The 14,114-nt window shown below is 38.1% G+C and overlaps 1 protein-coding gene across 1 annotated transcript in view; it reads right to left on the reverse strand.

Annotated features, from left to right (window-relative positions):
* RALGAPA2 (Ral GTPase activating protein catalytic subunit alpha 2) overlaps positions 1 to 14,114 on the reverse strand; it is a 4,189,194-nt gene that overhangs the window by 1,435,984 nt on the left and 2,739,096 nt on the right. The window contains exon 34 of the mRNA XM_044060158.1: positions 1,672 to 1,795. Within this exon, the coding sequence (XP_043916093.1) occupies positions 1,672 to 1,795 (124 nt within the window). The remainder of the gene's footprint in view (positions 1 to 1,671; positions 1,796 to 14,114) is intronic.

The following is a 14,114-nucleotide window of genomic DNA, read 5'->3' on the forward strand; positions in this document are numbered from 1 at the left end:
TCAAGGGAGACCGGTCCTCCTCCGGCGAGAAACAAGGCGAATGGAGCCAAAAGGGAGAGGATCCAGAAGCCCTCATAGAGGGACTAGCAACTTTAGATGGCGGGGCTGAGGGATGAGTCTCAGCCCGTCTCTTGTGGCTTCTATGTTTTTCCTTTTCTTTGTGCCTCTTCTCTCTGGTAGAGGCAGAAGAGTCCCCTGAACCTTGCACAGAAGAGGGAGGTTGAGTCCCAGGCAGAGTCGGGGGATCTAAAGGCACGGGGGCTGCAGTAGCAGCCTGTGCTTTAGAGGGAGAGGAAGAAGTGTCCTGTGGTAACAAACCCACCAGGATCAACTTGTTCTTCCTATCCCTGATGGCCCGGGGGTTGAACGCTGCACATATCTGGCAGCTGGTGGACAAGTGGGCCACCCTCAGACACAAAACGCACGGAGTGTGGCCATCAGCTGGGGAAAGCTTATGGCCACACTCAGTGCATTTAGGAAAAAATGGCTTTGGGCCCTTCAGCCATCACACTAAACACACTCACACACTAAGGGGAGGGAAACACATAAGCTAAATTTACCACAAAAATTTTAAACTAAGGCTATCACTCGACGATTGGAGACTAAATCACTCACACACTACCTAAAAATCAACTTTTCTCTGACTTTTTTGAACTACAAACTGGAAAGTTCTCACCCACGACTTAGAGCTCTTCAATAGAAGCTTCTTTCAGCCGCGGCAAACGAGATCTGAGGAAAGGGAGCATGTGGTAGGGGATTATGGGTAAAGGGGAGGAGCCAGGAGCTCGGATCTTTTAGCTAGTAAAGCTGCCGGCTCGGATCCGAGGTCGGATCCAATACCCACAGGTTGCAGAGCAAATGAAGTAACTACTTCAGATCAGGAAATATAATTGTTTTATTATGCCAAATCAGTGACAAAAATACACTAACAATTCAAAGTATTTTTTATACAATGATGAACTTTTAAAAATAACAGTAAGGATGCCTAGTGCTAAATTCAATCCGTGTCAAGTCTACAACAGATGATAGGCTAAAACTGGTTATACAGCTAAAAATGTGCTCACATGACAAGCCATATCCACAAACTAAGCAAAGTTAAAAAGGAATTAACTACTACCAGTATTTCACTCTGTAGTCAAAAGGTTAGGAAAGCAAACTAAGCATCATGTAAACCTGATACAGGTATGACAAACAAGGGTGGGTCACCTGTCAAGATGAAATTAGAGAAGACAATTTACTGGCCATGTTGGAGAAAGACTTCAGACACTAGCTGTGAATACATGCAAAAATATTTACTATTTTAAATGTGTTCATAATTACAGCTGCTAAACAACTTCTTCAAGTAATAAGAATGCAATGTAACTGCCATTAATCACAAACCATTAAGACAAAATTGTGCTGCTAAGTACTAAATAGTATACAAAAATCTACACTGTGTTATTATTCAGGCAAAACAAAAAGCAAAACTGAAGACTTTTAATGGTGTGGTAATTCCTTTTTATATATCATTTGACTTAATACAAGGCATAAACTATTACAATTCCCACAGCTCAGCAGTGAAGTACTGTGTTGGTGTGCTAAAATTAAACAAATCTTACATTCAGGGACTGTATCTGGCATTAATGCTTTGATTATCCTTTTCATAATTAGAGTGACTATCTTCATGCATACCTCCCAGCCTAGTCCAGCAACAAAATCTTCATAGGCCTGGCTTCCTCCAGTGTTTGTAAGAATCGAACATTTGTCTTCTTGCCCTTCAGCAATATAAAACACTGCAATTTTGTGCGTCTCCCGACTGTAAGGAGAAAAAGAATGCATAGGAGATTATAACAGTACCCCTTACTGGTCAAATTACACAATATGTAGTGATCCTAAAGCAATGAAGCAATATTCATTCAACTCAGTTAAAGCTACATACATTCTCAAGATTTTTCTTTAGGGCTTTTGCATACCATAAAAAAACTTCTGTTTCCATGAATCAGACGTGAAAAAGAACAACAAAAAAGCTTCAAAAGTCACTGATGCAGGCAAACAGCATTTCTAATTGTAATTCCAGTGGTCTGAGTCAAGAAACAAACTGTGTACCACAGGCCTTGACAGTTGCATTGTTTTAAACAGTCTATTCTTCATTACTTGTTGTATGACAAAAGCACACAAGCACATGGGATATGGACACTGTGCCACTGACTAAAAATACTTGATTGTAAATGACCATGCATGCACTCAAAAGTGTACATGCATGCCATGTTTGTAAGACATAAGCTTTCCAATGAGTTTCACATGGCAGCAGCAGGTATCCCTGCCTTTGAGTCTCATTGGATGGAAAAAAGCACACAGCAAGTGAACATGGGGTAGGAGATGTTACTACCTAAAATGTTTAATTATCAAATACACATCATAGTAAAATGTTATCATACTTATGTGTAATTCAGACCACAAGGCAAGAAATGTCACAAATACAATGAACAAAGTTTTTTAATAGCAGGAGAGGAGCACAGCCAGGTGCAATGTGGCAGCCTTTCCAGCTGCTTCATCTAAGGACAACATGATACAGCTCAGGATATGTAACTGGTAAAATTAACACGAGGAAGAAAATTAAAAAAAAAAATCAGTATTTACATACTGATGCAGTGAGGACAACACAAGTTGCAGTCGCAACAGTCCGAAGCGCATCACAAACACATTGTAATGTGCCCAAAGCACTGTTTTTTGAAGTCCTCAGATATGCATCTCTCTTTGCATTAATCTCTTCTTTAAGCAGTTCTACACATGTGCACTGCTGGTCAGACACCTGCTGTTAGCAGCTGGGATCCAACAAAGGCGAGTTACACACCCATGTTGGAGCTCTGCCAGAGCCAGCTATTAATACAGTAGCTCAGTCTCTGCATCTTTCCCTTTCCCCTCTGGCTATGTCTCCAGGGATGGTGCCCTCCTCCTCCTCCCCCCTGCTGCTACACAGAGACCTGGAAAATCATTGCATCAGTTTAGATTTTGATTCTCAGCCTGCTCAGGCCTGCCAGAAGTCAAACCCACAGCATCTGGCTACATAATGCCAGAGTACAAACATTCTCCATAAGTGATGAGCTATGGTACCCTGTGTAAACTATTCTGAAATGAAAGTGGCTTGTGTTGACCTTTTTCACTGTGTCACACACATCTCAGTCTGTTCTACTACAACTAGCTAATTTCAGACATAGCATGTTAATTTACAAATGACAACTGAAAGACTACTGCAACAATGTTAATATCATTTATAAAACTCATACATTTTCTGCATAAATGCTCTGTCTCAATGTCAATCTTCAGCTTTAGGTAAACAGTGACAATATTGCTCAGAACAAAGTAAACAAAGCTTTCATGCAACACTGCCCAAGTCAACATTACAGATTATACTTCCCAGTGCTGTACATAATGCCGTTAATGCATTCAGAAGGCATACTTGGACTTAACATTAATAATATTGTAGTGCTTTTGTAACAAAATAAACATGATTTTCAATATAGTCCACCATTTACATGAACTGTATTTTCTTCCACTGTTTTAAAGAACAGGAAGAACTTGTGCACCTGTAAATCAACTATCATTTTCAGAAGCAGAGATCTAACAGAAATGCAGTTATTCAACTACACTACCTCAAGATGGTCCTCTTCCCTGGCAGAACACTTCAGTGCTTCCTTTAGTGTCTTCTCACATGGCTTTCTTACAAATTCTGAACTATCATGCTTAGGATGCACGCACCTCCTCTAGCCCATGCAAAGATTCCCTGCAACAGGGCTAAGAGTAAACAAACTCCCACAATCTCCAGTTACAACCCTCACTATACAGGAAGCTGCATCCACAAGAAAAACCTTAAACTGACATTATTATAATACTATCAACATGAAGCTTACTAATGGAAAGCACAATTACATTTTGTTTTTAATTTGCTAACCAAGTAGCTGCTCTGAGGACCCTTTTCAGACATAACCTGGGCCATAGGCAGAGCAAATGATACAATATTCAACATTTTGGATACACTGTTCAGTATCTACATTACAATAGTTACTGCATACCAGCAACATTTCTGGCATTAAGGTACAATTCTTGTGTGAGATTTTCAAAACAATATGAATTAGGGTAACAAGGTTAATAAAGACAACCTGGAATAATCAAAACAGTACCGGTAATTAAAAGTAGAACTGAAACTGAACTGAATTGATTTCACAGAACAAGAAAGGAGGACACACAGATTATGATAACATTAGTATACAGGAAGCTAATGTAGGATTTGGGTCAACACATTTACAATGAATGATATTAGGAGATGGAAGAGTGAAAGTGGAAAGAAAGGTTTGTAATTTTTAATGTCAGTAGGCAAAAAGTTCTCAGCTACAGGAACACTTGTGGAGAAGGCTGTTTCCACAGTGAACAGAAAAAAGGTTTTTGGGGGTGAATAAGTCAAATCAAAGTGCATATTAATAAATACTGACATGCAAGCGGATAGAAGTCATTATGGTGGTAGTTATACAGCACAGCGGCGAAAAAATGTAGAACACTCAAATGCATGGTGTTCTGCTTTCGAAGAGGTTCATAAAAATTAATATTGTGTTTAGAAGCTTCTGTAATGTGACAAGCCAAGGAGGACGTACTCAAATTACAAGATATTTCCAACTGAAGATTTTCTTACTAGTGGAGTGTTGAGTACATGACAGCTTCTATAACCTGAAAATATATATTTTAAAATTATGCTCCTTGCTCCTGCTATTTGTTGATCCTCAACTTTCTCAAGGCCAGTCATTCTATTTGCTTCCCATTACTAGAATGAGGATTGAGAGGGAGGGGCCACCATATAAACAGCTATCAGGAGCGACTTGCAGGTTTTTCACTTAAGTCCTAATGTTTCCTCACAAACATTTGGCCAGTAAAGCAACAGGGGGATGTGCAAGAGGCTGACCTCTGTATTCATCTTTCAGTTCCACAAAGGACATTGCCAGCAAGTGGCCAAACCCAGTTCACACTACCCCAAGCACAGGAAGTAGGTTCCCAGGTCTCCACCAGAGAAACTCCACTTCTCTATCTGCACTTTGAGCACCCTCAACTAATGTTTAACCCACTCCGGCAGAGGAGAGTAGGCTATGCCCCTCTTCTCTCCTCTCTCTCTGCCCAACTCCTCCAGTTCTCGGCCTGGTATTATAACCCAGCTGCCTGCATTGCAATAAGGGCTCTATCCTCTGAACTAAGAAGCCAGGCTATTCTCAACATGCTTGTAGTATACATGTTCACCAAGATAACCACATAAATCAACCTCAGTAATTTATGTGCCCCAGGGATCAGAGAAGTGGGCCAAAATTTCAGAGCAATGTCAAAGATTATGTTGTTTATTCTACTGATACTGACAAGCAGTTTATGCTTACAGATTCAAAAAGTTTTTAAGATGAGTATGTTATCACAAACAGAATGAGGTTAAGACTGGAAAAGTCAGCAGGAAGTCTGCTTATAAAGAAGGCAAGAGAAAAGAAGTCCAAATATGGCGTCATGTGGGACACCAGATTGCACAGAACACTGTGACAGAATGATTATTAAGACAGTTTTGTGATCAAGCTACAAAGTCAGAGAAAAAAAAAAGAAATTAGAGAACCATAAAAGTAGCCGAATGCAGTTCATCAAGTCAATGGTTCTTTTTAGGGCTACAAATATGACATCTGTGCAAAGGCCTTTATCCATTTTGGGGAAGATGTAGCCAGCAGCCTAAAATAATGATGTGGTAGTATTAAAGTAAGAGTGGAACCTATCTCGGAAAAAGAATAATACTGTGTACAAGAGTGTATATGCTTTCAAACAAGTGACTTCAGATATTGTGGGAGAGATTTAGCTGTTCAATAAAAATAGTCACTTACAACTGGATTAGATTTTTAGACAAGGGTAGGACAGCAGCATTGTTTCACGCAGAAGAGATTATGCCTGTACTAAGAAAGAGAAAGGATGAAGACCCAAGTATCTTGGCTTTTTTCGAGAAATTTAACAATTAGCAGAAAAGACAAGTCTTTACCCAGTTTATAGAAACCACCCATGGTCCAAATTACCAAGCCACATATGGTACTAGAAAGTCTAACAAAGGGTTTCAGAAGGAACCAACCAAGGTAAAGGAACACATTAAGGTCCTTTTCCTAAAAAGTTTCTAGCTTATTAGTTATGCTAGTAAAATGTTTGTGTGCAAAGGTAAATACTTGCTAAGAAAAGTAGTCTCCGCTCAAAATGAACAGAAGGAAGCTCTTGTGCAGACCCCAGACAATAAAGTGCCAAAAGGCATTCATCATACACAATGAAATCATCTAGACACAATGCAAAAGGTGAAGGCATAACTCCTGGAGGAAAGCATTGGAAACTTGAAATTATGAATGGGAACAATGAGGCTGCTGAGGGCCACATTGAGAATGAAGTTTGCAGCCAGCTTCAGAACTAGGAAGAGGACAAAAAAATAAGAGATGGCTTAGAAATAAGCACTTTATATAAAATTGCACTTACAATCTGTGAAGTCAGGAGAGTTTCCAGTTGTAAATACCTCTATTTTCCTTATCTACTACAGAAAAAGCATTTTGTAAAGTTGTGCCTCCCATCTGGAATGTTTTGCTACAAGTACACAAAATGACAATGGTCTTCCAGCATTTCTTAAACTTCTAAAATATCACCTTGCAGACAGATAACGGTGCAGCTGTCCTAGGCATCCCAGTAAATCAACACCAGCTAATACTGCATTCTATAATTGTACACCCTTACAGGATGAGTAGTGGCTTTACCATTTGTTAGCGACTCAGGAACTCATTCCATGATAGCCAATACAACTCTGAATATCTGGAAATATCTGTTTTATTAGAGGATATATTGGAGGATAACTGTCACCGTTCATCATGATTACTTTTATTGTTGCTCTATTTTGTAATGAATGCATTTCTTATTGATCAAACATAATAGCTAATTTATACTTGTCTACTTCACTACTGTGCATCTATATTATTTGCACCTGTTTTATACACATCACTGTATGTCTGCTGCTGTTCACATTTGGTCCGAGTCATGATTGAATACACAGTCATATGTTTAGGACCAGTTCATTTACCTGGTTAAGGAAAGAAGGAAGTTAAATAATCAACCAACTAACCTTAGCCAAATTCTAGAAGTAGGTACAGCCTCTACAACCATTTAGAGGTGTAGAGTTTTAGCTTCTCCCATTAGTTCTGCAGAGATGGTTAGTCTCTGAGAAAAGCCTTTTTCTGGGGAGAACCCAAAAGATCTAAAGTACAATAATCCAATTATAACAACAAGGTCTATCATGATTGATAGCTCTCCAAGACTAGGCAAACTCAGAAAATCCTCCCTAGATGGGCATTCCTGGGAAGCATTTAAGACTGTGACTACTAGCCCAGCAGAGGCAATCTGCTGGGAAACTTAGCTACATTAGCCAAGGACTGAAATACAACCCGACACTTGGAGGTTCACCTCTGTTTGCAAAAGGTCTTCTTTCTAGGGGACTGGTGTGGCAAACAAAAAAGATACAGTCTCCACAGTCATGCCAAAGAAGCCCCTTGACATAACTTGTTTCCTTCTTAGCCATTTCTATGGAAGGGGTGATCCAAGCTTCCTACACTTCTTTCTCAGATGCTCATTTAGGCATTTCTGCTTTAGGAGAGGCAAAAAGACCACGGGCAGCACATGCCAAAAAGAGAGTCATGAACTCGGGAGTTTCTCAAAAGTGGGTCATCAGGGAAGGAAGAGGTGGAGCCACAAGGAGGGGGATCAAATTTCAATATTCTTATCCAAATGGATCTCTCTGAACTTTCTTCTCAGAGCATATTATTGAGAAGAATCTTCCACAGTCCCAGCTTCAGGATGGCTAGATATGAGCTGACCTTAACAGCTCGATTTGAGCATGCAATGAGTGGGTGGAAGAAGTCAGGCAATGGGGCACAGGCATTCAGGGGCAGGTATGTTCGCTAATGGTGCACGTCAACCTAAATCACTACAGGCTCATGACAAGTAAATAAATACTTGAAGTCAAGAACTGGATGTGGAAATCTTTGAATAAGAGGCACAGGTGGCCCTCACATTAGACCTATGAGCTAGACCAGACTTTGGGAAAAGGACTGGGGAGAAAACTTCACAGCCTAACTGCAAACACCATATACCCGCAGGTGATTTAAGAGGCAGGTCCTTTCATTTAGGACAGATGTGAGTAAACTCTGGCGACCACACTTGCAAAATGGCAATGTTTACACTCCAAGAAACATTCATCAATGTGGTTAAAATGGGTACAGCCATCACAGGTCATTCAATGATGAAAATGAAGGAGAGTCATGACTCAACTCCTTGCTACCATAATTTGTGGCCAGAATGCTGTGACCATAGCTGCTGCGGTGGGGTAGGGTGTGAAAGCATACTAACTAGATTATAAGAAGAACTATGATGACAATTTCCCTTGTTTTTACAATGGTGAATGTCTACATTAATGTCCTCGGCGTAAGTTGTAAACAAGTTTTTGTTTTTTTTCCTCAAGTGAACAGGTTTGAAAATTAAGACACAATGATGAAAGCCATGAAAAATGCAAATCTTCTGGCATGTGCAAAAGATATTGACTTGTTCTATTTTCCCTTAACAAAAAATTCTCAGTGACACACAAGAAGTCTACAGCCAAAAGAATTCTGTACATTCTGTACTTAGCGAATTTTCAAATATCCTTTCATGCATCTGCAAGATGTTAGACGTATTTTTTTTTTTTTATTGCTGACTACTTTTACATGGAGACAAGTTCTCTATGGGTTCAAACAATTAATCTTAAGAGTTCTGTGAGGGAAATGCAAAATGTAAAGATACAATAACAAGCATTTCAATAAAAAAAAAAGTTTGAAATTATGGGAAGTGAACAAGAGATAGTAGCCTCCCCAACAGCCTTAATACTTTAAAGAATTTAAAAATACTTTAAGCATTTAATAGAACATAGCATAATTTAGTTTTACTTAGATTGCTACAGCATTTTTCTTAAGACTAAAAAGTTAATGTTTTCTGAAAGCATACAAGCTGTTTTTCACATCTTGGGGGGGGGGGGTAGAGATAAGAAAACAAACAGCAATTGGTGTAAGTGGGAACACAGGCTGTGACATGCACTTTAGCATGGGTAACCTTAATTTTAAAATAGGTTATGCCTGTGGATGCACCTATTGATTTTTTTTTAAACAAGAAACATCTTTATTGAACTATCACTTACAACCTAGGCAATCATATATTGATATAAATGAAAACAAACCACACAGACACAATCCTAGTTGCAACCATTTTAGCATTTTACATCACAGACCATACTGCCACACACCCAGTTGCAAACATTATACATCACTTATAATTTACCCAATCATTTTCAGTCAAACATAACATAGCTCACAAGTCCTGCCTTCTTTTAAACGTCATTCCTCCCATGTATGCATTGTTCCCACAATTCCCATTTTCCCTATGTAGTTTGTTCCTACCCTTTTCTAAAGATATCAATTCCAGTTGTTTTATCTCTGTTAACTATATTCACTACTTCTAATATAGTTGGTTTAGATTTTGATTTCCATTTTCTAGTAATTGGGTTTTTTTTGGCAGCCACCATAATTAGACACAGCAAGGCCTTGCCATGTCTAAACAATTCCGATTCTGTATCATAGCTCAGAAAAATCATCTCCCTTGTCATGTCAATCTGCCCACCCAGCAGCTCTGACAGTGCATCCTGAAGAAAATCCTTAAAGTCCGCCAACTCACCACACTCCCAGAAAATATGTCCCCAATTACCTCTTTCTTTCCTGTCATACCTCCAATATTTGCTGTCTACATGAGGAAAGATTTTCTGGAGTCTACTTGGGGTACAAAAATATCTATGCAAACACTTCCAAGCAAAAATCCTAAATTTTCTACATTTTGCTGCATACTTGGGAGATAGACATATATCCTCCCATTGTTTCTTTGTGAATAACTTATCCAATCTCTCTTCCCAATCCTTTCTAACCTCCTCTGATTGATTCTTAGAGTTATCATGCAATATTTTATATGATCTACTAATTATTCCTTTTTCAATGGCAGATTCTGTTCTAGATTCTACTATAAACTCTACCAATGTTGGTCTTTTGTTTAGGAGTGCCTTATTTTTTTCTCTTTGTCTATAGTCTGATATCAGTCTTTGATAGGGAAGGCAATCTCTAACCTTCTGTCTAAATAAATTCTTGGTGTCTTCTCCTCTGTAGCTAGCGAGTGGGATAAAATTAAAATGAATTTAAAAACAAGGTAAAACTAGACACAGACATATGGTGAAGAAGTAATAGAAATTATTTAGCAGGGATGTCAAAGGTTAAAATATTGCATAATAATGGGAATCTCACAAAACAAGAGGAGGAACAAATGCAGAATGCAAAAAAGAAAATAAGGGACCATTTACATGCATGAGTTTAGAAAGACTGCTGTTAAACAACTATTTTTAACAACAGTTATACAGCACAAAAACTTTTAGTATAGTAACTTAGGCAACAGAAAAGAAGGGTTGCTGCCAAACTTAGGGAGCCTATGACAAAAATAACCATATATCATACTAGAGACATTTCAGAATTTTTATAAAAAAACTGTGCAAATTAGAGGAATGTGGAAACAAACAGGAGTGCAAATTTAAATATTTATGTAAAAAATTAATTATGCCACAGATTAGAGGAAGATGTGGCTTAACAAACAGTTAAAGACAGTACAAGATGGGACAGCAATGGTAATGCTTACTCAATCTGCAGGGAAGTCTCCAGGAAGAGATGGTATTCCTGTGGAAGTTAGGACAGAAGAAAGTGATAAAGAACTAGAACAATTTAATAGCATTTTAAAATGCTGAGAAGTATCAGCATCTTGGAAGAAAGCTGTGGTGGCTGTATTACTCAAACAGGATAAAGACCTGTCAGCACCAGCCTCATATATACTCATTTCAATTTCAAACCATGATAATAAAGTGCTTATATCTTCACCAGCTAAAAGAATGGCAAAGGTATTGCCAAAATTGATAGAGATCAATGTGGTTTTGTCGGGGGGGGGGGGCAAACATTTGACATTAATAGAACAATGATGATCTAGAGGGAAGCAGAATGTAAGAAAACACTGCTGTTGTTGGTGGATCTTGATACACAGAAAGCATTTGACTGAGTAAGCTGAGATTTTATGAGTGGGGCAATGGACGCATCAGAATTCCTTGATGCAATAATAAGGTTAATTAGGAGGATATATGAAGGATCAGAGGCAAAAATTAAAGTGCGAGGGTTCCTCTCCTATAAGTTTTGTTTGAACAGAGTAACCAGGCAGGGCTGCCCTCTTTCCCCTTTATTTCCTTTATATTTAGAGGTACTGGCAAAGAAAATGAAGGATTCATAAATTCAAGGATATAATTGGTACAGTGATCAAAAAAGCTGACTTTATACACAAATAATACTATTTTGTAGTTAACAGATCAAGAAATGGGACATCTCAGTGGTGAGGAACATTTTGAGATAGTTTCAAGTCTTTTCAGGATAATATAAAACAAAGGCTATAGCTGTAAATTAAGTACCAACCTATGACTTGATTCAGCAATACCCATGGGGACACGATAAGATGAAGTATTTAGGAGCATGGATTTAAAATGCTTATGCTATGGCAACTAAGGGGATGTGGGGAAGAGACTAAATAAATATAATATAAACATTGAAAAACTAGAAGCTCTTGTTTATGGATATGGATAGTAGGATACAAGCAGTGAAATTTTTAGTCCCTTCAATTTTATATACAGGTCAGGCATAATTTTATCAAACAGAAAAAAAGATGTGGACAGTAATTAATTAGGAATAAAATAAATTTACCTGGTAGGAAAAGAGGGCAAGAGGTAAGTGTGGAAAACTGATCCTCCCAATAGAATGTGGTGGTTTAGGATTACCTGATTTGGTCGAATATTTTAGAGCTACAATGTTGAGATTCATGTACACAACATGAGGAGAAGGTTATAACTCAAAGTGGAAATGGATGATAGGAGAAGGGTTCACTAAATGAGGAGTGAGAGGGATTTTGTATGCATATCTTATCACTATATAGATTACATTCATAAAGTCACTGAAAGTATTCTAACAATTAAGCCAACATATGAACTGAGAATTGAGATCTATTCAACAGGGATGACTGCAAGTAGGTGCACAAAAAATAGGCAAGAGGGGGATGAAATTTAAAAGACAGAACTGGTAAAGGAACCAATGTGCTGGGAGCAAATAACTAGAAATAAAAACCAAAGCGTGCTGGTAAAGGATAAAGAAACCAAAACTGCAACAACAAATCCACAAGCGGTGTGACCAATAAGGCTCAGAGTACCAATATAAAACACATTTAGTCAACGAATATAAAAAGATGTTTAAGTGGGTTCATCAAAACTGACTTCAACAGAATCATGAATTAAAAAGAACAAACACTTAAATATCTAAAATGAATGACATAAAAATTATTTTTTAATGGCATATTACCTCATTTTATACACGTATGACTTTTCTCCTAAGCATAGGCATAATAGAGGTACTGTCATTTATCCTTGGCTTAGCTGTTGCATTTAGTCTCAACTGCCATTTGAGCTCACTCTCCTCAATTTTATTTTCCCTGTAACCTCCCTTCACATCCTTCATAATTCTTTCTAAAATACCAAATTTTAAATTAAAATTTCTTCCTTGACCAGGTTCATTGCTATGGCTAAATAGTGCATTATTATTGTCACCATTCTTAACGGCATACAAATGCTCACAGATGCGTTTCTGTAAACTTCTAGTTGTTTTCCCCACAAAAAAATTACAGGTTTTACACACCACAATATACACAAAAGTGTGGTATGTGTAACTACTGCAAATACATTAATTAGGACAGTAGTATTGTTGTTGGAGCCCCCCCCCCCCCCCCACACACACACATGGACAGTTTTTTTCTGAGTTCAGTGAATTGTGTATAGAGGGACAGATATCTGAGTATAGGCAAAGAGAAAGGGCTGGGGGGTCTTAAGTAAAAGACCTGCTCTGGTATAGTTTTTAGTTAAATCTAGACCAGAAACTTCTGTTACAAAGGGGATAATCAGCAGGCTATATAAAGTACTGCATAACAACAATAAAAATCAATTAGAACAGGTTAGAAAAGATTGTGAAGAGAGACTGGTAAAGCAATTTACAAGTAAACAATGACAGTGCATACATACAGCTTCCAAGTATGCAACAAAGTCCAGAAGGCAAATATACGAATAGGTATTTTTACACCCCCAACAAACTTCAAAGAATTTTCCCTTGGGTAGGTAGCATACATTAGAAATGCGATGGGGAAAGAGAGATAACTGGGAACATTTTTGGGGAGTGTAACGAGTCAGCAAATTTAACAAATTCCGAACAGAGTATGCTGACAGAATTATTGGGGGAATAAATGGCTGTAACTACGGAAACAACTCTTTTCAGATGTGATAAGGATCTGAATTGCCTAGGCACAGCAAGGCCTTATTAAGTTTAATTCTGCTGACTGCAAAAAACAAAAAAACTACAAAATGGAAATCAAAATCTAAACCAACTATACTTGATGTACTGAAAATTGTAAAAGAGGGGGAAAACTGAAAGATGGATCTTTAGAAATGAGTAAAAGCATATTATCAAGAAATAAATGGAATTTCTGGGAACAATACAGAGTAATGTTCAGGATGAGGAGGAGTAAGGTTTAAGGGAAGGTAGGACTTGTAATGCTGGATGGAAAGGAAGCTGTAATGAAGAAAGAGTACATATAATTATACATGTATTAATATGGTTTGTTTTATTTTCTATTAATGTATGTGTGCCTATATCTCAAGTGATATTTTAATAAAGGGTGCTAAAAAGCTAATTTGGGGCCCATTGAACAGATGCTGTGATAGACTTGCCTCCAGAGGAGTGTGGACATAACTTATATTCCTTATTGTTCATCTTTTTATGGTTCCCCAACACAATCCAGAGATTACAAGAAAGACATTTATGTGAATTTGTGCACTTAGCACTCTCAGCTGCTGCTATTCTGTGAAAGTAAAGCAGCTCTGGGTTTCTTTCTCCTGTGTGATCAGATGG

Source organism: Protopterus annectens, chromosome 1.part2 (assembly GCF_019279795.1).
Source record: "Protopterus annectens isolate FY-2018-M chromosome 1.part2, PAN1.0, whole genome shotgun sequence".
NCBI lineage: Eukaryota > Metazoa > Chordata > Ceratodontiformes > Protopteridae > Protopterus > Protopterus annectens.